This window comes from Juglans regia, chromosome 4, assembly GCF_001411555.2.
Source record: "Juglans regia cultivar Chandler chromosome 4, Walnut 2.0, whole genome shotgun sequence".
Lineage (NCBI taxonomy): Eukaryota > Viridiplantae > Streptophyta > Magnoliopsida > Fagales > Juglandaceae > Juglans > Juglans regia.
Window position 1 is genome coordinate 26,474,685 of NC_049904.1, and position 27,737 is coordinate 26,502,421.

Consider the following 27,737-nt stretch of genomic DNA (forward strand, 5'->3'; position numbering starts at 1 on the left):
GATTTACATATTATTATATCGATCTCTCTCTAATTATATATGTAATTAACGGACCTATTCATGATCATCATCATCTTTGCTTAAAAGCATGATCATGATTAATTGGATATTAGAAAATTATTTGAAGCTCCAGCTATGATTTTGGACACATCCATTTGACCAATTTTGAGTTGTACGTGTGAGTATTGCTAGGTGACAAAAGGAAGATTTCACCAACACCCAATTCCCCTTTAAAATAGTGAAAGACCATGACCAAACCCTAGTAGCTTGAACCAAAACAGTCAAAAGGTTTCTTGATTAATATTTAAAAGATCTGGGGTTTCTATGTTAATTAAATTTTTGTTTTCTTGGCTGAGTTTCAGATTACAACAGGATTTGAAAGTGATATGATTTTGAATAAAAAAAAAAAAAAAAGAGAGAGAAACTGATATGATTCATATAATAAGATTAGATTCTTCTAAAGGAGGTTTATGATTTGGGTGCAAATTTATGGAATGAAGCCATTGATCATTGTAAGGATTGCAGAAGGATTACCCTTTTTTTGTTTTATATATATATATATATAGGGCAGTGCTAGCGTGTCGCCCAGTTTTGACTACCGGGCGTGTCCGTTAGCACAAATATTCTTTTTCATTTTTTTATATTTTCTTAACATATTCAAATATTTAAAAATAAATAAAAAAATATATCAATATATTAAAAATCACTTCTTTAATCATGAAATAAAAAAATAAAAATATATTTAAATATAGGAGCTATCAAGATGAGGTAAGCCAGACATACTATCATTTTTCATATATACAGAGAGAGAGCTAGGAATTTTGCTAATCTTCTAGCCATTGGACACGGTTAATTTGTTTGAGGTGATTTGTCAACTTCTTTCATGTTACGAACAAAATAAAAGAAGGAAAGAAAAAAAAATGATATTTATGATATAGAATGTGTAAGTGTCACATACTTATTTTTGAAAAAATAAGTAAATATAGAACTCACATGAAAATAAATAATAGACTTTATTCTTTTTTATAAAAAATATATAGTAATTATTCAACTCATGACTATATGTAGCATTATTTAAAAAAATTGACAATTATTGATGGTTTAGGGATGCGAACCAGGGAGGGCCTTTCTTGATATATTCTATTGAAATTGGTTCTATAATTACGAAAAAGTATTAATATTTTAATATTTGTATAATTATAAAGGATTCAATAATAAGTAGTGTATTATTGATAGACAAGCCTTTGAATTTTATTTGCCCAACATGTGGATGAACGAAGGAAGCCAACATTATATTCACGGCCCAATTGTTTTGGGCTTTCCTCACTCCAACTAGTTACAATATTTTAAGGTTTTGGAGGATTGTAGAGAAATAAAAATAAAAATAAAAGTCTTTTTGTTTTATTTTAATAAAAGGGGCACTGGCACGTGTGCTCGTGAAAGCTTTAAAAGCTGCTTCAACAGAAGTCTTGTGCACATATTAAGCTTATGTCTATGAAAAACTCTATTTGCAAGTTGCCACCGGTAGAACCTGGTGAGCCGGGTGTACTACTTATCGAGATAGTAGTAGGGGTGTAAGTTGAAATCGGAGGATTGTAAAACCGGTTCAGTCCGATACCGATTTTTAAAATGTGAAAACTGGCCGGTTCTGATCCGATTCCGATTTTAGGATTTTTCGAACTGGACCGGATCGGTTGATAAAAAAAAAATATTTATATTATTGTATATATAAGTTTTATACAAAATATTTTTTATATATAAGTTTTATATATTATGTATAATTATAATTTTTTATGTGAAAGTTTTATATATAATTATATATATTTATATATGAAATAAATTCTTATTATAATTTATAAATTATTCCATAAAATGTTAATACTAAATCATTAAAAGTTTATAACTAATACTAATATTAAATATATAGTTTATAACTAATACTAATATATAACTTATAATAAAAGTATAAAATAATATTTTTTAAATTAGTTTTTTTTTTTTTTATAAACAAATTTATAATAACAAATTGTGAAACTTACATTTTTAAAAAATAGGAAAACCGGACCGAACCGGACCGGAAACCGGTAAAACCAGAAGTACCGGTTTAGGAGGGTAACCGGTGCGTAATCGGTTTTGAAAAATACAAAACCGGTACATACTGGTTTGGTCCTAGATTTTGTCCAAAACCGGACCGGACCGGACCGGTTACACTCCTAGATAGTAGGGACTTGAAGGGATGCTGCTTGGGGACAATACAAAAATAGAGACTGAGCAGAAAGAGCTTCCAAACCTTTTAAACGTTTTGAATGACTCTCGAATTGCACATTTTCGATATAGGTGTGACGAATCTTTCAACTTTGGGACGACTCCCTGACCTTTGCTTGGGTTGGCCCTTATGAGTGACTACCCTAAGAAATCAGACTTATGCTCAGTTCTCTTGTTCTTGTTTCATAAGCAAATGCAGCAACCTAGTGGTATAGTGAGTGAGCTCTCTGGATGTTGCTTTATCGACCTTTTTTACCGCATCAACCTTCTCCCTCATAGCATCTATCGTCTGATTGACTTTTTTAACATTCACGAATCAAAAAATAAAATAAAAAGACAGTGTCTAAATTATAGAAGTTGCTTTCTCTACTTGAGATGAATGGAAGGCTTCCAACTGACTTAATTTTTTTTTTTTTTTAATGTAAAAGTTGATCAAGTTTACGTATCTAGGTGTATATATTGGCATGGGATTTGTTGTTTCCATCGCAATGTAGTACGTATAGTGAATGGAATCTAAAAAACTTTGCAATTGGCATTCGGTAATGTTCGAAAGTTCTATTTTCCTTTAAGGTCTTTTTTTTTTTAGGTTTTGAACGATGAGGATTCAAATAATTAAAGTTACAAACCTGCATGTTGTTGTATCTGTTGAAGGTCTTGAATTAAGCAAAGTGGGCATGAGAACTGTGTTGGACCGATCAAAATGTGAGCAGGGGTAGGAATCCAATACTGTCCCTTGTTGAGCCTATTTGAGGGATACCTAGAAACAAGAGTGACTCCATCTTTATCAGAGATCTTTGTGGAGGAGAACCTTCAGATCAAATTAGCAGAAGTAGGGCTTGGAAGCCCTAAATGAAGAGCCAATGCGATAGTGTCTTCATGATCTGCATATGTACTAGAGAACAAGCTTCTTCTTTCTCCTTGATATTCTTGTCCACTTTCGCCAAGGTGTATCATGCTAGCTAGGAACTTGCAGACCGGGAAGAGCGTAGCGATGAAGGTGGAGGGGAAGGAGATTGCAGATGCATGAATCAAGAAAAATGAGATTATTAAATGCTAACGTGTCAGCCGGTTGCACAGTGATTCCCCTGGCCGATTATATCTAAACCTGATTTATACTTTATATTCCTTCAATGTTAATAGAAAGAATAATATTAGATATATTTTTAGAATGTATAAATTTCGTATATTTTTTTTAAAAAAAAAATTGATAAATCTAGAATTTATATAAAAAAATCATTTTGTTAATAATAAATCTTATTTTTTTTAAATGAATTGCACGAGACTTTGATACCATAGAATAAAACTAGTTACAACAAAATGAAATGGAAAATTTATTTTTTATTCTATTGCCAACATATCTTGTTTGTATTACGTACGCTGAAAACGTAAATCTTGGACGTTTCGATTGTATTGTATCAATATTTGTTGAATAATGAAATTCAAGCTGATCAATTGGCAAATGATCTGTCAGTATAGTCACCAGCTCAAGCCACATCAGCATCCGATGGTGATTGTTGAAGAAGAGAAGAACCTAGAGGCAAAGGAAAGAAACGTGGTGAAAATAAGGAAGATTGAGATGACACCAGAAGGCTATAGAAGATTGCAATCTGTTTTGCATAGCTCACTGTTTCTATTATAGGATAGAATATTCTTCCTGTAAAGGATTGTTTAAGTAATAGGTGGCGCTTTTCCTTTTCTTACACATAGCATTGTAAATTATATAAATTGAAAAGTCTACGAATCAATAAAGTAACACTCAAATTCTCAAAATTCTTTCTTTTGTTATAGACTTAGGTTTTGTTCGGTTATTGAACTTAATTTAATTTAATATTTAAATATTTAATTTTTAAATTATTAAATTTATTCTAATTTAAAATCTTATTATATATAATTTTTTATAAAAAGTATTAAATTCATCTTAATATTTAAACATATTTTAAATTTAGTTTAGATGGATCTCATATAATTTTCTTTATTATTAAATTTATTACTATTCATAAAAAAATTTAATTCAATTAAACTCAGTTCAACATGATCTAAACGTAACTTTAGACTAGATTCCTCGATCGAGTGGCACGTCAAAGGAGTTGTTTGCTTTCCGGAAGCCTTTGAAGAAAGTTATCCTTTTACTTGAAGAACAAGTACATGCAATAGCCCGGATAAACCTCAATTCTTCTGGCTGAATTAATCTTTTTCCTGGATTCCATTATAAACACGTTTGAATAAAAGGTTATTCCTTTCCTGAATTTTAATCTTCATCTTAATCGGAAAAATGACCACTTGGTGAGGTACAGTTAGGAAACCTAGCAATCAAGCAATCGAGATTTCCTACAATTTTCTAACCCAAATACCCATTTTTAAAAAAATAAATAAAAATCAAAGAGAAATAAATAAAATAAGCGAACCCAATTAAGTCTATTAAATGCTGTCATTGGGCAATGTAGAAACCGGCATTTTGAGGACGCAGAAGCGGGTATATGTATTACAGGACAATAATAGATTTATTATATTTTTAGAAATATAATTGGGGCACAAAAGTATATGTATTGGGGCACAAAAGTAAAATTCCCAAAACCTTCTAACACGAACGAAATCTCGTCGCTATAGATAGGTTTTCTCCACGGTTTTTCACCCGCCCCCCCTTAATCTCGTAATATATGGCAGAAGTTATTGCGACGGGAGAGTTTTGTGCCATAAGTCCACTATTTCCCACCAGTGGTAGTCATGGAGGAAGAAATCGTGGGGGAATCCTAAATTTCTTGTAGTGATAGCCTTTGGTTCTCTTTCCCAGTTTGCAACTCAAACTCAGGGTGCAAAAACGGGTGAAGAAATCTTAGATTATGTTCAAGGCCCTCCACAACATACTCAAGAGCCCCGAAAGTTTGAGCAAACTTAGGAGGTTCTACTTTCAATTAGCTTAAAATCGATGATGATCAAGTTGTCATACAAATCTTCTGTAAATCAAGATTTCCTTATTGATCAAGTTGATCTTAATAAGATTCATTCCATGATAACAAGTTTTCAAGGATTTCATGATTAAATCGATGTCTCGATCGAGTTCCTTCATGTACCATACTTGCATATATATTCTTTAAACTTGCATTTTCATCATATATATGTTGCTCCCTTAATTACTCTTTTTCTGTAGCATGCAGTTCTTCGATTGATCTCTAGTGAAGAGCCTTGGGTAAAAAACATGGAACTGCATGCTTTATGCTAGCTCTGACATGCATGCAGTACTTGTTCTATTGAGTAATTAGAAATCTATTTGCAAGCCTATTTTTTGGCAAACTCAATACTTAATCTAACTTTTGGTTCTGAACATCATCTCCATGCATGCATGTATATATATATATATATATATATGGTGGTCCGTATTGGGAATTTGGAAATTGGGACAGCTTGGTCATGTTTGGCTGCAAGGAATTACGAATTAATTAAGGCACACATGGAAAAGTTTGAGTCGATCGGGAGGATCGAGCTAGCATGCATATGGTGTCTTTGATTTAATTTCTGTCTATAACTACAAGGGCGCATTATTCAAGGCCAGAGAGATTTGCTGCTTAAGAGCTGATTAAATTAAAGTTGGCACTCTTTTCTTAATTTTATCGTTTCTCAATATTGAAATTCGATAAAATAAAATAAAAAATTAGAAAAAAAAAATCTTACACGAAGTGCAGTTACGACGACACGTCATATATATTATTTTCGAATATCCAAATCTGTATCTGTGAGGTAATATAATGATATATAGCTAGCTTTGGACGTTAATTAACTAATATCAACTACGTACAACATAAATGCTTTATTTTTTATGATTTTTTTTTTTCTTTAAAAAAGGTCATTTTTGACATAGAAGGTCGTTTTTTTTTTATCACCGATGCTTCGAATCTACTTTCAAATATATTTAAAGAAATGATAGTTATAGTGAATGTGCAAGCGTCGTCGCACAATCATTTAAAAAAAAAGAATATATACGGAATCTACATGAAAAAAAAATTAATTTTTTAATTGTAGATTTCACTTTTTATCAAAGCGACTGTGCAGCGCTTACGCATTTTACGACTTCATATAACGTTACTCTTTGAAGATTTTCCTAATTTATATGTCACTTTCCCATTTTAAATTCTAGAATCTAATCAAGATATCTAGAGTATCCAAAAATAGATATATATTACGTGCTTATCTAGTTTATAAGAAGAATTTTTAATTCTATGTGTTGGTTTTATGCTTGACACAATATCCAATGGACCAATATGCATATTCTCATAGCACTGGCATTAGTCTAGTTAAATGACAGTGCATCTCTAAATTCTGCCTAATTACTGTTAAAATGATTTGTATTGAACTAGTCAAAAGTCATTAGCTTCACTTTTGAATTATAGTAACTCCAAAAGCTTCTCCAAATTTAGCTTAACACTTTTCATCTCCAAAAGCTTTTTTTATTATTCTAAAATTTCTTCATCCCCACCACGCATGGCACGTCTTCACAAGACTTTGTCTATAGACCATTATCCGGACTTCATGAGTGATTTAGATTTAGAAATGAGTTGAAATGTTTTGTGAATAATAAAATAAAAGTTAAATTATTTATTATCTTTTATGTGAAAATTTAGAAAAGTTGTTTTGAAATTTAAAAAAATTAAATTGTTTATTATATTTTGTGTGAAAATTTAAAAAAATTATAATGATGAGATTAGATGAGTTGACGTGGGTTGAGATGGGTTAGGAATAAAAACGTATATTCTTCTACCCGATTACGTGTATCTTTATCCTGTGTAGTCCAGTTTAGTTTAATATTCAGCGTTTCATATGAAAAAAAAAATTAAAAAAACTTATAAAAAAAAAATCCGTTGGACAGGATTGTGAAGACAAATCCAGACTTTTCATTAGTAGTTTTAAGTAAGATAAATTAATGTCCCTTTTGCAAAATATGGACATTAATTAAAATTGAAGTCAATTTGTAAAATATGAAAAAAAAAATTATTATTAAAATTTATAATGCATGGAATATGAATTAGTATCTTGAATAGTTTGGATTTAGCCGAAACTTCTAGATGTAGCCAAATTTGAGCCTGGCAATGCTCTTACGTGTGGCCCAATCAAATTGTATAGGGCCATCTCATCCACAATTTCAGGACTAACCTTTCTCCGCAAGATTGAAAATGTACGTTTACATGAATCACGCCTCTTTTTCAGTCGGTCATCCCTGTTTTAAGCAATGGAGTTGAAATTCTTTTGTATAATATTTAACAAATTAAATAATCTCTCCTTCAATAATCAATTGGTTAACTAAAAGTTAATCAGTGCTATTTTCATCTTGGGATAACTTTTAGTCACTAGAATGAGTCGGACCTCTCATGCCAATAGCCCTTGGCCCGAACGGCACCAGTACCCCTGATCCTTAGAGACCATGCATGGGGCGGCCTATAGTTGTGGCCTTTGGGGTTCAATCTCCCCTAGTCTCTCTACTAGGACAGTAGTCCCTCAAAAAGAAGCTGCTCTCATGAACTCCACCACCTCAAAAAGAAAAAGAAAAGGAAAGCTTGGAATTGAGGCAATATCATGTGATGGGTGAACCTTGGACCAACCACAACGTTCTTACAAGTAATTACAACCACAAGATTATATATATATAGTGCAATACACGTGCAAGATGTCATTTATTGAAGCACACATATGACACAAAACATAAGTAACTACAAATCATACAATTATATATATATATATATACATGATCCTGATCAATCATATGTTTTAGAATACTACAAAACCAGTACAATAGATTATAAGAGATTTGACATCAGGGATGACCAGCAGCAAGATTAATGTCCCCTTCATATTTTTAATGACTTATGAAACAGAAACCTGCATGGAATAAATAAACTTGGTTAACTAATACTGATCAGGCCATAAGAATGCACCCATGGCAAATGCCCTCTTTTCATCAAGATTGCCCTTAAAGTTGAGCCCATATTGCTGGAGAAGAAGGTCCACTTTCCACTCCTCCATCATCTCGTAATCTGCCTTGTTGTATCGAGGGTAGTGCAGAGGCATTTGGAACACTGAAACTGCAGGCTGTATTTCCTTCCCACCCGCCTGCCCTCCATTAGGGACCTTTAAGCTGTTGACATGATCTCCTTGCACGCTTCCTTCATTTGGGTGCCCAACAGTAGCGTTACAGTGCATCTTTGTGTCCTTTGGTGACCCTAAAATATGACATGCAGAATGAAGAAGCCAATTCAAAGCCATCATGTCTGATCTCTCTCTCTCTGTCTCTCTGTCTCTAATCTCTCTGATCTTAAGACTCGAGAGAGGAGAGTTTCTATTGTAAAAAAGGTTGATTCAGTTTTGAAGCAAATTATTGCCTGCACTTGTTTATATATAGGGAGAGTGATCATATATATATATATATATATATATATATATATATAATAAAAGTAAGACCCCGTGAACCAAAAAAACTGCGTGTTATTTCAATATATTACGCACTAAAACAAGCAAATATCGAGTACTACTCTTTACGATATTTCAATTCAGTAATAAATAATGTGGGGTCTGAAATTAAGTTGATTGCTAGGAGTTCATGGGTGAGGATCATCCATTTGGAGCGCCATGATAGGTTGTCCTATCTTTCTGGTGGTTGTTAGTCTCTTTTCATCACGCTCAAACATTAATATATAATATTGATTGAGTTGCGTGTTTAATTAGATACCGCTAGCTTGAACCATGACTTGATCATCATCATTTAATTAAGAAAAATTCTAAACATAAATTTTAAATTCTGTACATCTATTTAAAAATATATTATTTTATATTTTTATTCACAAAATAAAAATAATTTTAGATATAATTCTAAATATATTTATAAGTAAAATAGAATAAAAAAATAATATATTTTTAAATAGATATACAAAACGTGAAATTTATAAGTAGCACTGCTCATAATATAATATATAATTCAATCATGTTGATCATCGAGTGGCTTCCTAATTAAGATATTTTCAGTCTTTTGGGATATTATCCCTTTCGTTCACGAAATCTATCAATCTTTTTGGCATTAATTATATTATATTATGTATCAAGATCAATGTGATCGATCGATGTCTCAGAATTATTTGAATTCCTAGAACGTCAATAAACTCGGATTTGGAAATAACTGTGAATATAAGTACAGGATTTCAGTGATATGAGTTTTATATCCTTGTATTTTTCTCTAAAGTGCATATATAAAACTTTTTGAAGCATTTCTTCTATTTTTACTTCAAAAATTAAAAAAAAAAAAAAAAATTCTTAAAAAAATTGTCATAAAGTTCATTAAGGTGTCGTTTAGATAGTGAGATGAGATGAGATAATTTTAAATTAAATATTATTAAAATATTATTTTTTAATATTATTATTATTTTGAGATTTAAAAAAGTTGAACGGTTTATTATATTTTGTGTAAAAATTTAAGAAAATTATAATGATAAGATGAAATAATTTCACAATCCCAACGGGCTAAACCAAATAGATAAATAGTATATATCCAACAAAAAATGTATCGAATAAAAAAATCTAAACAAATTATTGAAAGAGAGAATTTTTTATTGCAAAGTACTATCAGTGATATGCAGTACCTATCATCGATGTATATTATATGAGAAAATATAAATGTAAGCCTACTGTTTGTGAAAGCCGGCGCACACCTAGTGCATTGAGTGAAAAAAAAAAAAAAAAATTAGCCGGTGTGCTGCGGGCTTCCGGCTGCTGCCAAGCATTCCTCATATTATATAATGAAAAAAGCTTTGCACCGGTCGGGCTGTTCTCAAGGGATTATGAGCCTCCAATAATAATCCGTCATATCAACGATTCCATACAATTCACATGAGGTTCATCACAGGCGAATGCTCCAGTTGAAATCTCCTACGAAGTAGATCTCCTCTTCTGAAATTTCAGATGCCTTAACCCAATCGAACGCTCCGCACAAATTTCAAATCCGTCAGCCACCAATTTTGACAACACCATCTCCGTCACCCACCATTGTCAAGATCGAGAAAGCTTCTTTCCAAAGTATTCCTTTCAAGTGTGACTGATTAAGATCTCGTTCGCTAAAGGAATACTTTGGAACGAAGCTTTTTTCTATTTTAAAAGTATTATTTTCTTTCTTTCTTTTTGTATTTTGTGTGTACAAAGTACAAACGCACAAGAATTCTTTTTTTGTTTTTGTTTTTTTTATCGATTTAACACACAAGTTGACTTTAGACAAAAGAGGGCAATAATTAATTGGTTTATTTTAACCACAGTTGTTCCATCAAGGGGTATATCAGGCATAGTGATGTTTCTATATTAATAATCTTTTGAGAATGTCTTTAGACTAAAACACATAATTAGTTTAAATAATCTTTTGAGAATGTCTTTATTGAATATTAGAACACATAAGTTTAGATTAGTTTGTTGGTTAAATCATCCTATTCATAAAATGAAACTTAACATTGATGGAGCCTCAAAGGGAAACCCCAGACTTGTTGGTTGTGGTGAGATTACTCGAGATCATTACGTGTAGTTCATACATGGCTTCTCCCTTCATTTGGGAATTAGTATAAATGTTTTTGCAGAAATTTCTACAGTTAAAGCTGGTCTCTCCTTGTGTTACTAGCCAGCTGGGTTTTTATGATGTCATTGTTGAATCGATTGCTTTGTTGGTAGTTAATTGGTATAAAAATTAAAGTTTTTGGACCTTCGGAAAAATATACTTGACTTCAACAAATTTTTAAGTTTTGATGTGCAACATATATACAGAGAAGGTAATAGTGTGTCAAGATGGTTTAGCTAACCTTGAAGCAACATGTATTATTTTCTCTTTTTCTTCTACTTTACAATTACCTCAGCAACTATATGGACTTTTTGTTACTAACAAATCTGATCATTTGCCAAACTTTAGATAGAAGTAGCAAGTTTTTTAGACACAAGCTTTATATTACTGATCTATTATACTAGATAACCTGGAACAATTATTGTACGAATTAGTTTTCTTAAGAGTATATGATTTTACAAGAGCTTTGGTTTCAACGCCATGCCACTAATCTATCTAGACGTGATAGTTTAAAACGTACTGGGACACTCACCGCAACAAATATGAACTTTTTTCATGAATTCTTTTTCTATGATATACAATCGTGATAAATAATAAGCTAATGATATGAAAATTATTCATGGAAAAAAATAAAAGCTTTTTGCCACAAGATTATGTTGCAAGTAAAATGTGGGAAAATAATTTTTTGCCATGAAATAAACACCTTTTACGGCGATTAAATGTTGTCGTAAATAAACTTACCAAAAATACGTTTCTTCTGTGGGTTATTTGTTTTTGCCACAAGGTTGCTAGTTTTTTGAGGCGACATTTTCTCGCTGAAAATAGTCTTACCAGAATTATTTTTCTCTCGTGGGTTATTAGTTTTTTGCAACGAGATTATTATTTTTTTCGAGAACTTTTTCACCACAAATAGACCAACCCTTTTAAATATGTATTTACGGCGGTGTTATGAGTTGTTTCGGTGATAAAAACCTGCCAGAAATACTAATAAAACGAAATCCCCCGCTCCTTTCTTCCCTCTCCCCCCCAAACACCCCCATGATACTCTCTCTCTCTCTCTCTCTCTCTCTCCCTGCGACTTTCGAGCCTCTCCTCCCTGCTACGTCACTGCGAACGGCTCCCTTTGCCGTCGAGCCACTGTGGGTCTTCTCCTTCAGCCCCTTTCCCTCTCGCAAACTCTCTCTCTCTCTCTCTCTCTCTCTCTCTCCCCCTCTCTCCCTTTTCTCATGAAGAATGATGTTATTTTCCACCACATCATACCAGATGAAACCTTATTTTCCACGAAGAAAAAAAATTTGAACCACCACGGTAGTTCATGGGAAAAAGAAAGCTTTTCCCATGAATTTGTGGTTTGGTAGAAAAATAATTTTTCCCCACCATCTTTATGTCATGGGTCTCTCACGATACAAATTGGTGGGAAACAGATCATTTTCCATGAAATCTATACTTTTTCCGACCACAGTCCCTCCCAGAAAAAAACGAGATTTGTTGTAGTGAGTACTGCATCGTTAAGCCGATCTGTGCATGACGAATACCAAGTCAGCAAGTTTTCAACATGGCTTTTATATAATTAAATAGACCTGATAGAAAGTTTTGTGTAGTTATGGGGAGATCTCTTCTTAGTTTTTATGCCTCCATTTCAATAGAGATTGTCTTATAGAAATGGAGCAGCAACCTTGTTTCAATCTCAGGCACCACTTACATTCAAACATTTTAATTGTAATCGATTATTTAAAATAAAATCTTAAATTAGGTTAAGATCTTAGTTTCTCTTTCGAGTCTTTTACACCTTTCTCTATTCTTCCGACGGTGTCAGTGTCAGTGAAAGAGACACCAACGGGAGAAGAGAGAGGAGCTTGTCTGTGGCGAGTGGTGGTTGGAATGACCAGGAGCGGTGTGGCATGGTGGAGAAAAGAGCAACAAGGCAGAGGAAGACAAGGGAGAGGAGAGAAATCGGTAATAACATATCCAAATCTGTCTCTCCCTCCTCTAATTAGTCTAAAGTTCATAGGAACATATATATGAATCTGAGTATATTAATTTGATGATTATATTAGAGTTTTAAGACTTTTATCACTAATACATATTTATCATATCAACAATGTCATAAATATATTTCAAAAAGAAATAAAATGTCACAAAAAAATGTTACAAATAGAGTTTATTGGGAAAGTCATTCAGGCTCGTATATTAATAAAACGATTGCCTTGTCAACGACGGGAAGTCTCTTGGTCCTGGAGAATGCATGTCGTTCAGCTATGCCAATAGTTTTCGTTACCCTTTCTCAGTTTCATCTGTTTCCTATTGCTGAAGCACAAGGGTGCACTTTGATATGTATACAATCCGCACAATACCTTCTTAATTTCTTGCATCTGATAAATATTATGCAAGAAACGGGACTCAGGTGGATTGGACCTGAAAGTTATTGCTATAAAGTCAACTCAACTAGCTTTGATCTGTACTCGAGTCTCAATCATGTCTTAAACCCAAGGCCTAAACTGTAAAAGAAGCTAAAAGAAAGCTGGATAAATTGTCAAGTACTCTTTCAAGGCAGCTCCATGTATACATGTAATTAGGCAGCTCTATTTGTTATGAACAATCTGATGGCCATTTAGGCTTCCCTCTTGTAGTACTCCCCTATTTGTAAACTGCATGATGTATTTCCATGGCCTTGATTGACTGGTTAACCCAGTGAAAATTATGAAAATTAAGATGCGTAAAACTAGTACATTTTCTGTTATATAAATATATGGGTGAATTTTATTTTTAGTTGAAGTTGTTCAGGTGCTGGATTTTGTTCAAGAGTGTCTTTCCGTACATGAGTGTCCTTGTAACTATTTATGATATCTTGCTTAATTTGTTGTTTTTTAATTGAAATGAATGAAATTTGGGTATTTCTGATTTTAAGAAGAGTTGAGGTGGTGGAAATAGGTACCTTCCACAATATCAAAAAGTATTTCCCACAGCATGAACTCCTGGAAAAATAGTTTTTCATGGGAAATAATACATTTTTCGACGAAAGTAGTTCATGGGATTACCATCACTCCACCACCTTATTTTCGTGGCAATTAGTCTTCTTTTCAACCTATACGAACAATTGGTTCTTGTGGCAAAAAATTTTTTGGACGAAAACTGGTCATGACAACAACTCACAACTCAATTCCACCACCTGATTTCGTGGAAAAAAACTTTTTTCGACGAAACCTGGTTGTGGCAACAACTAAATTCCCCTAACTTGATTTCATGAAAAAAACTTTTCTCGACCAGAACTGCTCATGGCAACTACAAAATTCCACCACTTGATTTCGGGAGGAAAAATGTTTTCGACGAGAATGGGTCGTGGCAACAACTCAATTTCACCACTTGATTTTGTGAGAAAAAACTTTTCCCGACCAGAACTGGTCGTGGCAACTACTTAATTCCATTGCATGATTTCGTGAGGAAAAACTTTTTCCGATGAGAATGGGTAGTAGCAACAACTCAATTTCAACTTTTCCTGACGAGAATGGGTCGTGGCAACAACTCAATTCCACCACCAGTTTTCGTGAGAAAAAACTTTTTCCGACGAAAACTGGTTGTGGCAAAGACTTTTCAGCTACAAAAGATGACATATTTTTGGTCAAAGCTAGATGATTTCCACACCGATCTCATCGTGGGAAATAGTACTTTTTTTCCCACCAGATAGCATTTTGGTGGGAACAAAGAGTTTATCTCACCAACAATATGCCACCAAGCTCCCACCAAAGAATTTGGTGAGAAAAAAACTTTTCTCACCAGGGTGGTATGTAATCCGACCACTTTGACTCGTGGGAAAATGTCATAAATGAAAGTAAATACAAACAGATCAATCACACAATACAATATTAACATGGTTCGACAACGTGTCTATGTTCACAGAGCTGCAAAGAATTTTATTATACTGAGGAATCACATTTTTGGCACTGTTTGCGGTCAGAAAATGCTCGCTCAAGCTAGATATCAAGTGAAACTCGAGTGAACTCTCTACTTAAATTTTGCTCAAGCCACCTGTAACTTGAGTGAGCATTTTTTAACCGCAAATAGTATCAAAAATCGATCTGGCTTGAGCCAAGTCTCATTGAAAATCTACCAAAAAATCATAACGCATCCTTATCGAGTCGGGTCATCAAATCGAGCCGACACACCGACAAAACTAGGGTCCATAAATGATAGACCCAACAAAAGACAAACCATAGATTTACCTTTTCGTTTCTATGAGTGGGTGAATGGTACGACTAATTATTAGATAGTTTAATTGTATGAATACGTGATTCTCTTATCTTATCGTAAAATGATCTATATAAATAATTTTAATTATATGACATATTGTTATAGAATGGAAGTACCGTAATCCATTCACTGTTTTCATGACAGAATAAGTAAATTTACTTTACATTTGAAGGCCACAAGACTAAAGGATCAGTATTACTTATTACTTAAAGAAAAACATGTTCTGCTTGCTAATTCGGAAAGGGAGCAAAACGCCCCTTGATATAAATTTACAATCTAATATCCATAATCGTAAGTGAAATCAGAGACACCAACCATAGTAGAAAGCACCTGGGAAACAATGAAAATACCTCCCGCCAAGATGGTTAGAATGAAAACTGCGGAAATGGGATTTTCAGCAACTCCAAAATGGGCAGGAAGATTTTGTAAATAGCACCAGTACTCAATGTGAGAGCGTAGAGAGCATATCTTCTGACATTGTCCATCCCAAAACTCTTCCACCAGAGGCCCTTCTGGACCAAGAGCCAACGCCTTATAGTCATCCATAGGGATGTTAAAAAAAAAAAAACCCGGAAACCGATTGAACCGAATCAAACTGGATCGAACCGATAGGTTTAGTCCTGTTTGTAAGCAGTCCGGTGCGGTATCGATTTTTATATTTTGAAAATTGGTTTAAACTGAACCAGATTGGTATATATATTTATAATTTGTTATATTATATTATATATATTATGCTAAATTGCAAATTAATATAACATAAAATTAATATAACATGTGATATAACATACAAATTTAATCTTAAACATAAACTTTAATATTAAGTTATTAGTATAAACTTACTTTTGATATATATATATATATATATATATATCAAGGATAAATACATTTTTTGTATAATAAATTATAATATATATTGTTTTTGTAAATACATTTTTACACGTTTGATCATATATACTCATATAAAAAGTCTAGAACTTATATAGACTATAGCTAAATTTAATACTATACTAGTATGTGTTAGTTATTATAAAATAATGTACTTATACTATAATATAAATAGATTAATAGTTTAATATATGTATACATCATATTATTACTAACATAGATAATCCGTAAAATTGAAAAAACTAGACCAGACCAAAACTTCTAGTTTAAGTAGTGAATTGGTCCGGTGTCAGTTCTTAAATTTTCAAAACCTTTGTATACTGGTTCGGTTCTAAAAAAAATATATAAAATTAGACCGAACCAAACCCGTTACACCCCTAATCATCCATCCTTATAAGAAACAACACCAATCCGAAAGAAACAACTCCTAGTATCACAAATCTTGCAAATGATCCTCCTTTTGAGAGAGATTTTGGCATTTGGATGAGTTCTAAGATTAGGCATTGGCTATTGTTAAAGGATGAAAATCGTCCTATAAGTTAGAACGGGAGAAAGAGTCATCTTTGATTTACAATGGTAGCTCGAGCCTTGATTGGTGTCGTTTGAAACCCACGATGTCGGTTTGAAGAAGTAATACATTGTTCGTATGTACATCCATATCAGTAAATAGAAAATAAATGCAGTAAATATAAATAGAGAGGGAGACAGATTTACGTGGTTAGACACAAAACCTATGTTCACGGGTTGTTTGGGGGTGCAAATCCACTATAATAAGAATATTTTATAGATGTCATGTGCTTGGATTGTACGTGTAATGCAAGCTGCATTTGAGTGTTTAGATGATATTAGATGATCTGAGTTAATTTATTAATAATAGTGTTTTGTAGAGTCTTATTGAGATGTATTTGAATGTATAAAATAGGTTGAGATATGTATTTGAATGCATAAAATAGATTGATACATGTTTAACATTTTAGAAAAAGTTGAAAAAGTGAATCTCATCAATAATTATTTTGAAATAGATTGAAATAGGTTTAACCATACCCGTAGAGTTTGTCTCGGGAAAGTACTAGTTTTTGAATGTAGAGTTGAAGTGGGAGGATTTATAGAGCGTTCTGGATATGATGTGGTTTTGATTTAAAAACATCGAGGGTGTGAAGTTGAAGTACTGGTGCAACGAAGGAGGTAGAAGATCTCATGCAAATGTTCTTCATTTATTCGAGTAATATCTAGTATGATCTGCACTTTGCTATCTCAACTATAAAATTGTTGAAGTGATATGAATTGGGCAAGAAGTTGTGCCTAGCGCTGCCTCAGCTTTATTTGCTTGCACCTTATCTATATTTTCAACATGAATAATACTATATACCACATTTTTATTTTATTTTGATTATACTAAATAATATATAACACATTTATCATTATTAGATGATCAAAAAGTATATAATAAATGAATATTTAATAATGATAAATATGTCATATCATATTAATTAGTAGGATGAAAGTGTGATGATAATATGGTATATAAAATTTAATTTTCAATATAGCTAATTATTTTTTTTAGAAGTACTATAGATATAAAGTGATTAAATAAAAATAAATTTATAAAATAATGTGATTTTATATGATCTATTAAATTTATTTTAAAATTAAAATAATTTTATAATTTAATATTCTATATATACCAAATCATATCATTTTATGTATTTATTTTTTCGTATTCCATATCTACAAGGTCTTTACAGGGGTTTTCTTTTTTTTTTTATTGATTTTAATGAAAGTGATGTACAGATGAGAAAACCGCGTTGATATATAAATTTTTTGTGAGTACCGTCAGCATCATCATTAGCTACATTGAAAATGACAATGTACCAATAATATTTTTTAATAATTTGATTTTGGCTATTTGGATACTAATGACTAAGCTTCAAGCGTTAACTAAATAAATGACTAAGCTTCCGTTTGTATTAAAAAGTGATCTCATTTTATTTTATTTAATTATTATAAATTTTTTAAAATTTTTATATAAAATTTAATAAATAATTTAATATTTTAAAATTTTAAAATAATAATAATAAAAAAAATAATATTTTATTTAATTTATCTAAAATCATTTAATCTCATCTCTTAATCCAAACGGTGCCTAAGACAAAAATTCAGCTTTGCTTCTAATCAATTGTTTATACCTTTTTTGTATGGATGTTGATTATAGAGTAATTCAGATTTAGATCATTTAGATTTTTTTAATCCGAATTTTAATAGCTAGAGCGTAAAGAGAAATAGATAAATAATTTTATAGTTAATTTACAGGATAATATTAAATATTTAATAAATTATGTAAGATTTATTTTCTGTATCTATCTCTCTTTTTATTTTAAGTCAGGCAAGAACGAATATAAATTTGAGTATAATTGATTAGATATAACTTTATCAAAAACTTAATTTTAAAACTTTTATGAATTTTTAATTTTTATCAGTAATACATATTTATCATATCAACAATGTCACAAATAGATGTTATAAATAGCTTATTCACTACCTATAGAGTATATATATAAGAACAGTTTTTCAAAATATATATATAAGAACAGGCATACGACGTCGTTAGTTAAGGGTCAGAATAATAATAATTGAAAAATTCTATTCTTAAGCCTCATACACCACATATCATCATTTTTATAATTTTTATAATTTTATTTTTTTATTAAATATGTGGTATATGAATTATAAATAAAATAATTCAATTATTTTAAGAATAATAAAACAATAATTAGGTTAAATGAATGGATTACATGACCACGTGTACAGTCAGCTATGCTGCAGGACTTGGCAGGGTACAAGGATATCCATACGTGTTTTCCATAATTCCTTTTGTGCCCTCTCCTCTTACCTCCGAGGCTCCGCCCCACCGTCACCAGATGTTTCGGCCTCCCTAGTCCTGCTTCCCCACGGCTCACAAACTCTGCAGCTAAACCCTGACTCTTCTCAAAGCCTCTCTCTCTCTTGCGGTCTCTTCCGTGAACTTCCATAGAGACATTACTGGTACAAGGTAAAACTCTTGAACCAAAGTTCAAACTGTACTCTTCCGAGTCTGTTCTTTCAACCGTTTGAAACCCATTTTCGGTTCGTTTACCTTCTTACCTTCTCGGCTTCGTTACTAAATGTAGACAACCTGACTCTTTTTTTCCTCTTTGACCCCCCTTCTTCCAGTTAATGTTGCTCTGGTCCTAGTCCTCCGAGTTCTTTTCACTTGGCTAAACCCCGCTTCTAAGCGGCCGTTCGTTTCAGAGGTAGAGCAGGCAGTCTAAGAAAATATAATGTGTTTTCTTGTCGTAGATATTGAGACGTAGTCAGCTTTTTTCAATTGGATTTCTTCTAATCTGTCGGGCTTTGGTTTTCCTTGACTGGGGATTGATTCTTGTGAGAAGCTAGACTGGGGATTGATTCTTGTGAGAAGCTAAGTGCCATCTGAGGGTTTTGTGAACTGGGTTTGGTTGTTTTTATTGTTTTTCGACGGGCTTCTTGTTGGAATAGAGCCTTTTCAGCTGAATGTGGTAAAAGGGGCTCCTTGAAGACTTTCGTGGTAACCAGGATGTCTGTGGATAATCATAGTTTCGTGGAATGGGAGGAGCGCTTCGTATGTCATGAGCGTGGTAACCGTGTGATTCATTTTTATCTAAAGGATGTGTCAGGGGGTTCACTCCTTGCTGTTGTTGGGACTGAGAGGAGTGTAAGGCACATGACATATGTAGTCTCGGATGCGTTTATGGCGTTGCCCGGGTTTGAGAAATCCGTCAATGCGTGCACGAAATGGCGGGCGAGAAGAGAGGTGGTTGAATGGCTCACATCATTGGTCTCAAGGCATCGTGTGCCGTACTCAGATATTTCAAGTACGTATTCAACTCAATGCAAATGAATAAAATAAATGATAGCATAATACATTATTTGATCTGCTCTAAACTTAACTTGAAAGCTGACAAAAATCATCGCTCAACATGTGTAGGCATAAATTTCAACATGTAAGAAGACTGGCATTGAGGATGTGGTGTTTAGGACAGTGATTGCATGCGTGTTCATGATTTTGTGTTTGGGAGCAAGTTCCTGTGATAGTGCAATTGTGATTATGTGTTGCTGCCTTACTGACCTTTTGTTAATGTCAGTCAAATATTGTCCATCTTTAGGATTCGTTCCAGCTATATCTTTACTCTTAAACCCTATGTTCAATGAATAAGATATGCATTTATTAAGACTTATTCCATATAGTGTTGGCGTAGCAAATTCCAAATTTACAGGATTCTCTTGTCTCTTTTTAGCTTTCTTGATAGGTGAATCACTTGTATACATCCTGGGTACTTGGATTGCTCCTTTTGCGTATTTAATGGTAGCTTTTGCGCTTTATTCGATTTTTTCTTTTAAATCCACCATAGCAGATTATTTTTATTTATGTATGATTTTCCCTTTCTCGTGTGCATATACAAGTGCACACGAGTTTATGTTATCTACTGGCATGGTAAGCATTCTAGAAGCAGTAACTCATGTTCCATGACTAAATATTTGCAGTAGTAGTTTCATTGTTGGTCTCAAGTTTATAATTATATTGAGTTAGCTAGTCAGATTGGAAGTAATTTATAGTTATATACCAATATGGTAATTCGGCATTCCTTTTCATCAAGACTCTTATTATTCGATTTCGGATTAGAAGATTGAAATTAACCTCATTAATAATGCGGAATCATATGTAGTGGAAATTTCCGTTTTAGGAGAAGTTGTATGTCACGTTTCAGGGTCAAGGGTTACAAGTCTAAGAAAATTTATTTTCAAGAGAAGATGTATCTATTTTGTTGCAATCATAAATTCTTTCTGACTGCTCCTTATACTTCATCGATATTTTAAGGCTGTTGTTACATGTCTCTATATTTTCATAAGCTAGAGAGAGAGAGAGAGAGAGTCTCCAAAGTTCCTCGCCATAAAAATATATATTTATTGAGAGAGATAGAGAGCTCAGCTGGTTATGTGTAAGAAGACATGCTGAGTTTGCACAGTCTCCGAAGTTCCTCGTCATAAAAAGAAAATGTATTTATTGAGAGAGAGAAAGAGAGAGAGCTCAATCAGTTATTCTCCATCTTTCCGTACAAGAGAGGCTGTTGTTACATGCCTCTGTATTTTTAAAGCTACAGAGAGAGGGAGAGAGAGAGCCAGTTATTCACCATCTTTCCATATAAGAGAGGCTGTGGTTACGTGTCTCTGTACTTCCGTAGGCTCTTTACACCACATCCTTGTCTTCTTCTTCGATATTTTTTTTTTTGATCGGTAAACAAAATTTTATTGATCAAAAGGAGGCAAAAAGCCCAAGTATACGGGACATATACAAGAGCAACGCCTGTGCCTGCTAGTTTAGAGATACAAGGAATTCATGAAAAGACATGCCATTAAAATCAATTACAATCGACCAATGAAGTAAGGTATTGAAAAACAGATTTCTAAGCTCTTCCATCGATCGCTCTTGATCTTCAAAACTTCTTGCATTCCTCTCCCTCCAAATGCACCACCATAGACATATAGGTATCATTTTCCATATGGATGCAATTTGAGGGTTGCCCCGAATACCTCTCCACGAGGCTAGAAAGTCACATACCCTTTCCGGCATCACCCAAGCTAAACCCAATCAAGCAAAAACTTCGTTCCACAAGATCCTGACAATCTCACAATGTAGTAAGAGATGGTTAGTGGACTCGCCCCTCTTCTTGCACATATAACACCAGTCCATAACTACGATTCCACGTTTCCTCAGGTTGTCTATAGTAAGAATCTTCCCCAAAGAAGCTGTCCAAACAAAAAAGGCTGCCTTTAGAGGTGCCTTTGTCCTCCATATGCTCTTCCATGGGAAGGAACGGGCTGAGGTGTGCATGGTCAAGGAATGGTAGAATGAACGTGCTGTGAAAACTCCCTTCTTAGAAGGGCGCCAATAAATCTTGTCTTCTCCTTCCCCCAACACACGAGTGGAGTATACCTGGTCAAAAAACACCGAAAATTCATCCATTTCCCAGTCTTGTGCATCTCTAAGGAAAGTAATGTTCCATTGTGGAAGACCATTGGAGATGAGAACTAAATCCGCTATTGATACGTCTTTTCTTCTTGCTAAGCCATAAACTTGAGGAAAAACTTCCTTGAGTGCCCGATCACCACACCATAAATCATGCCAAAATTTTACCTTCACTCCATTTCCGACTTTGAAACAAGTATGTGCTGCATATGTATCCCAACCTCTTCGAATATGTTTCCATATCCCAACTCCATGAGGCCCACTCACCTCATTGGAACACCAACCTCCCCATGATTCTCCATGCCTCAAAGCAATGACGATTCGCCACAAGGCCTCTTGTTCATTGTGAAATCTCCATAACCACTTGCCTAGCAAAGCATTATTGAAATATTTCAAATTCCGAATACCCAAGCCTCCTTCTTTGATGGGAGAACAAATTGTGGCCCATTTCACCAAGTGGAATTTAAACTCATCCTTTATCCCTCCCCAAAGGAAATCACGTTAAACTCTTCTTCGATATTTACAAACCCAATTTGTCCACTCTTGATTGAAAGATGCTATGAGTTTTTCGATATGATCTTGGGGCAGTGACAATGAAGTACTGTATCGAACCTGAAATCTCTCATCTGTCAATTTTAGTTTTATGCTTTCCATAATTTCTTTCTAAATTCCAATGTTTTTTAGCATTCTCAATTAAAGCCTCAACTGTATTGCACCTTTATTCATGCTAATTGTGCTGGCATTTTTTCTACCTCTCAAATCTTAGCGATTTCAGTATTTAACAGTTTAGGCGAAATGCTATATATCTAGGATCTAGTATGGGGTTAACATGCTTCATTCATATCTGTACTTTTTAGTCCCAGAAATTAAATTTTATTTTCTTCTGTTGTTCTTTTAATGTTGGTTAAACATGAACTTATCAAAAGAAAGAAAAAATGTTGGTTAACATGAGCAACTACCTATTAGGAAATTAAATTAGTGTGATAGTCATTGTATGGACGTATGAGGTTTTTGTTGGTGGAGCATAACAGGAAAACCTTTCTTTAATTTTGCTAATTTCCTGTTTTGCTTGTAGGAGTGATTACCAAATAGAATAACTTAATACCGGTAGTCTTAAATGGAGCCAGTATTGGCCCAGCAAGCTTTTGGGATGTCACCAAAAGAAATTAGGTAATGCTCATAAGTATTCAATTAGCAATTCCAGTATATTTCTAATTCACTTCACTGATTGGGCCACTATAGGCTATTGTACTGAAAGTCTGTTTCCATCCCTCTTAACCCAGGTGTCATGTATCATTGGAAAGAGAATGACAGGATCACTTTTAAAAGTTCTGAGCAACACCCACTTGTCTAACACTACTCATAGATAGAGGGTTTAGTCCTGACTAAGGTCATCGTTACCCTGCACAATTAAACCAGACATTATTCATTGAAAAATTCTAAATGCAAGCCACTTTGCGCACCCATTGCGCACCTGTCAGGCATGGGACCCACAAAACAAAACTCATTTCTTCTTTCAGCCCTTGGCAGATCTGAAGCGTGGACTTCTTCGTCCCACAACTTTAGCTTGTACTTGGGTTCATATTTTTTTTTTCATTCTCAACAGAATCATAAATCAAACCAAAACTAGTTGATTTTCTACGTCCAAAACAAAGATCGAGTTTGGGTGTCTTCTTTCTACTACCTGTGATTTTCTTCTTGGACGATACTTCAAGATTTATTAGTTTAAGTTTCTCTAGTTCCGTGATTTTCTTTCCCAGAAACTTGCTTTTCTTTTTCACAATGGATTGGAATCACTTGCCTTAGGAGCTTCTGGAACAAGTGCAGATAGGCCTAAAAAATCAAAAGCAGCTTAAACGATCTTTGTCATTTTTTTTCCCACCAAAAGACTTAGCTCGCATGGACGGAGTCAAGGACACAAGTTGCCATTAATTCTTAAAGATTTTCTATGAGATGCAAGTTGAGAATAGGGAAGATGACAACCGGATAGAAATTTTTAAAGGACTGCTTTTACTTGTAACCCTTGGCTTCCATGTTGGGGATTGAAAAAAAACAGAGACCGCAGTTTTGATATTTTAACTTAGATTTCTTCTGCGAGCAATTATGGGTCTTGCCGTGTATGTCTTCTTCTCTTCCGGTTTAGTGTTTTGTTTTTGTTTTTTGTTTTTTTTAATATAATAAGAGTCACGTCAGGCATCGGTACACAATTGGTACCCAAAACTGCTTGTACGTAGAAGAACTCTTATTCATTATTCGAATCTGTTGAAACCAAACCAGAAACAATTAAGGGGTTCAAATTGGCCCGTTTGGATCTTGGGTTGCACCTAGACTCATTTACCTTGCCACTTGCCAGCAATTAATGGATTAGCATTCAATGGTTTGATCCTTTTTAACTTGAAATATGTCTAATTTTTCACTACTTTCAGGCATCACATTTAGATTTGTGCGTGGTCTTCTTGTCATGTGTTTTTATTTACATATTCCTCAATTGAATGTCATAAAATTAGTCTAAGGTGAATTATACTTGTATAAACAGAAGTCTTAGGTGAATTATGTCGGAATGAAACTTGCCTTCTGGTTGTGAAGGAAAATTTTCAAAAGTAATTTTAGTATGTTTGTTAACAGATTCTCCAATGATTGACTCAAGACAAGCTTTAGGATCTTTTGAAGTGTCGATGACTGGATTCTGCACTCGTCAAACTTACGTTCCAGATCATATGGTATCCATTTACTGTAGTTTGTTATCTGCTTCTAAGATCTAGTTTTTTTATTTGTTTAATCTATAGTATCAAAATTTTGAATTCTTCATTGTAAATCTAGGTGGCAAGGAAATTGAGAGTTCAAGATTCAGAGATTGTATGGTCTGGTGTCGCTTGGATCTGTGCCAAACAGCTAAAGCACTACCCAGCTTTTTGCAGGAACAAAACTACTATAGCCGTAAGCATCAACACATTCCTTGATGCTGCTACATTTATACTGGTTTTGCTTGTGTTCATATTCTCAAGTATTCTTCTTCTTCATCCTTTTGTTTTATTTTTTCCTTTATGATCAGATCCATTCATTTGTATTTATTATGGGTGAAGAAGGAAATCGGTATCTTGGTTACTTGGAAGATATGTATGAAGACAGAAAAGGACTCAAAAAGGTAAAAGTGCGGTGGTTTCACCACAATAAAGAAGTCAAGGGTGTAATTCCTCAACTGAATCCCCACCCAAGAGAAGTTTTCATCACACCCCATGTTCAGGTGATCAGTGCCGAGTGTGTTGACGGTCCCGCAATAGTTTTGACTCCTAAGCATTATGAAAAATGTATGGCTGCTGTTGCACCTGGTTCTTCATCTGGAATCCATGTGTGCTTTAGGCAGTTTAAGAACAATATGATCAAGCCCTTCACTCTTCCTAAATTGCATGGGTATTCTAATCAAGCAATCCTCTCTTCTATAGATGGTTTCCTTGTCTCCAAGCAAAAACTGAAACGCCATACATTGCATATTGAAGATGAGGAAGAGTTAGCACATGATGATCCTTTGAGGATGGGTACTAAAAGGAATAGAAGTTACAATGGGCATCAAGGACTTGAAACTGGTTCTTCTGGTGCCAGAAATTCATTCCCTGGGAATCAGATAACAAAGTGTGAACCAGAGCTCCCCAAGTTGAAATTGATATTTTCAAGGAAAACAATGGGAAAAAAGATTGTTGAATCCCAATGTCCTCTTTCTTTTATGGTTGATGACAAGATAGAACTGCTCTGTCAAGATAGCGGCATTCGGGGCTGCTGGTTTAGGTGTAAGGTCTTGCGGGCATCTCAGAAGCATCTCAAAGTTCAATATGATGATGTACAGGATGCAGATGGATATGGCAATCTAGAGGTATGCAAATGCGGCTGCAATTTAACTTTTGAATTTTCCATGGCTTTGACTTTGAACAAAAGAAGGGAATGAAAAATAGGCTGTGGCAGAGACAAATATCTGGGACAGTAGATTTTTGCTATTGGACCCTGCCTCCAATATAAACCGCATGGAAGCTTGATTACTTAACTGGAATGGTATTTAATTAGGTTGCTAATCTTGCATGCCATAGTGATTGATTCTATAATTTGTGTAGTCGTAGAAACAACACTGTAGGCAATGCTTGGGCTTTACAACCTGAGCAAATGGGCCCATGATCCCATAAACTGTCTCGCCATGTGCATGTGCTTTAATGTTTCATTTCGTATAAATAACTAACCTGGAAAGAAAATATAACTTTTGACAGTTTTGTGAATATTTAGGAATGGGTCCCAGCTGCTAGAGTTGCAGCTCCTGATAAATTCAGCATGAGATGCTCAGGCCGCCTGACAATTCGGCCAAGCCCTCCTGAAGATTTAATCTGCTGTAAGTTCGAGGTTGGTACAGCAGTTGATGCATGGTGGAATGATGGCTGGTGGGAAGGTGTTATAATTGGAGTCGATGCATCTGGAAATGACACCTTGCATGTTTACATCCCTGGTATGTTCTAATATAGTAGTATCTGACGCACTTAAGTTAAAATTATTCTTGTGACATTGTATCGGGAGCACTTGGCAAAATGAGCTGCTCTCATAAGTTAATGGACAATGTCGTGTCTGGGTTATGCACATCAGTTGTTATGGGTAGTGATATGACTTGCACTTTCATCTTAGGCGAACACAAGTGTCTGAAGCTACAGAGAGAGGACTTTCGAACGTCCAGAGATTGGGTAGAAAACAAATGGGTTGATATAAAGGGGAAGCCTGACATACTCTGTTGTTTAAGTGAAAATGTTTGTCCTGGCTTGAAGCCCGCAGTGGCTTCTGCCATGACTGAAGCATCTGGGTGTGGCACTACATTGTTGGAGGCCAAAGTTTACACAATTCCCAATCTTGAAACAGTTGGAGAACACCAACAAGAAGTACCTGATTTAACCATATCGGATGACCTCCAAGGAAAAATGAAACGTATTGATTTGACAAGGCGGCTTTGTGAGGATGAAAATGGTAATAATAATGCTAATGGTGATGTAAAAGAAAATAACAAGGCTAAAGGTGAAGGTGATCTTGATTCTGCCAACTAGAGATGTCAGCAGCTGAAGCCCAAGAACAGTTAACATAGTGTTATGTCGAAGGTGAAGAGTCTTGACTTCAATCAAGGATCCCTAAAGTAGGGTTCCTTCTTCGTGTAAAGTAGGTGCATGACTTTTGGTATAGGAGAATCTCAAGTATTATAACTTCTGGAGAATCGGCAGATGTACAGCAATTTTTCTGGCAGGTTTTTAACATTGTAGGATGGAAATTAGAATTTTACCTGTACTGAAAGTTTTAAGGCTGGTATGTCAAGTTAGACAGTTTTTATTCAGTCAGATTGCACTCGCAGGCAAGTTCTGGCTTTGTCCCCTCCACCATGTACTTCTAATTTCTGAAGCATAGTTTTGAGTTTTCAACTGTAAAGCTTATTTTATTTTCTTAAAGCAATTGAAAGGACGTGCTTTGTAACTGAAGCACACGATTGAGTGGTGGAAGAGGATCATAAAGAAGAATTTGAGCTCGAATATTGTCATATGAATCATGAATCCCCATTAAAAATTGCATAACCTTACTCCGGTAGTGGTAATCTGCCAAGATCTTGACAGAACAACATGTACATAGAGGCATTGGTTCAGATATTTCTAGTTCATCCTAATATCTTTTGAGTTTATTGTAGTAAATACTCACAGAATCATCATCTTG

General features: G+C 34.1%; 2 protein-coding genes across 4 annotated transcripts; one reads left to right on the forward strand and one right to left on the reverse strand.

The window, feature by feature from the left end:
- Window positions 1-7,868: 7,868 nt before the first annotated feature.
- LOC108993380 lies at window positions 7,869-8,655 on the reverse strand. Its single transcript, XM_018968272.2, has one exon. The coding sequence runs from the start codon at window positions 8,518-8,520 to the stop codon at window positions 8,161-8,163; it is 360 nt and encodes a 119-aa protein (XP_018823817.1). The 5' UTR covers window positions 8,521-8,655; the 3' UTR covers window positions 7,869-8,160.
- Window positions 8,656-18,857: 10,202 nt separating this feature from the next.
- LOC108993379 lies at window positions 18,858-27,451 on the forward strand. Of its 3 annotated transcripts, none has more exons than XM_018968271.2 (7): window positions 18,858-19,022; window positions 19,184-19,863; window positions 24,642-24,736; window positions 24,837-24,953; window positions 25,069-25,884; window positions 26,286-26,502; window positions 26,676-27,451. In XM_018968271.2, exons 2-7 carry the CDS (start codon window positions 19,566-19,568, stop codon window positions 27,083-27,085), a joined length of 1,953 nt encoding a protein of 650 aa, XP_018823816.1. In that variant the 5' UTR covers window positions 18,858-19,022; window positions 19,184-19,565; the 3' UTR covers window positions 27,086-27,451. The 3 variants fall into 3 exon arrangements, with proteins under 3 accessions (XP_018823816.1, XP_018823815.1, XP_035545559.1); XM_035689666.1 differs by lacking the exon at window positions 18,858-19,022 and adding an exon at window positions 23,092-23,186 and having other exon boundaries at window positions 19,792-19,863; XM_018968270.2 differs by having other exon boundaries at window positions 18,858-19,863.
- Window positions 27,452-27,737: the final 286 nt, after the last annotated feature.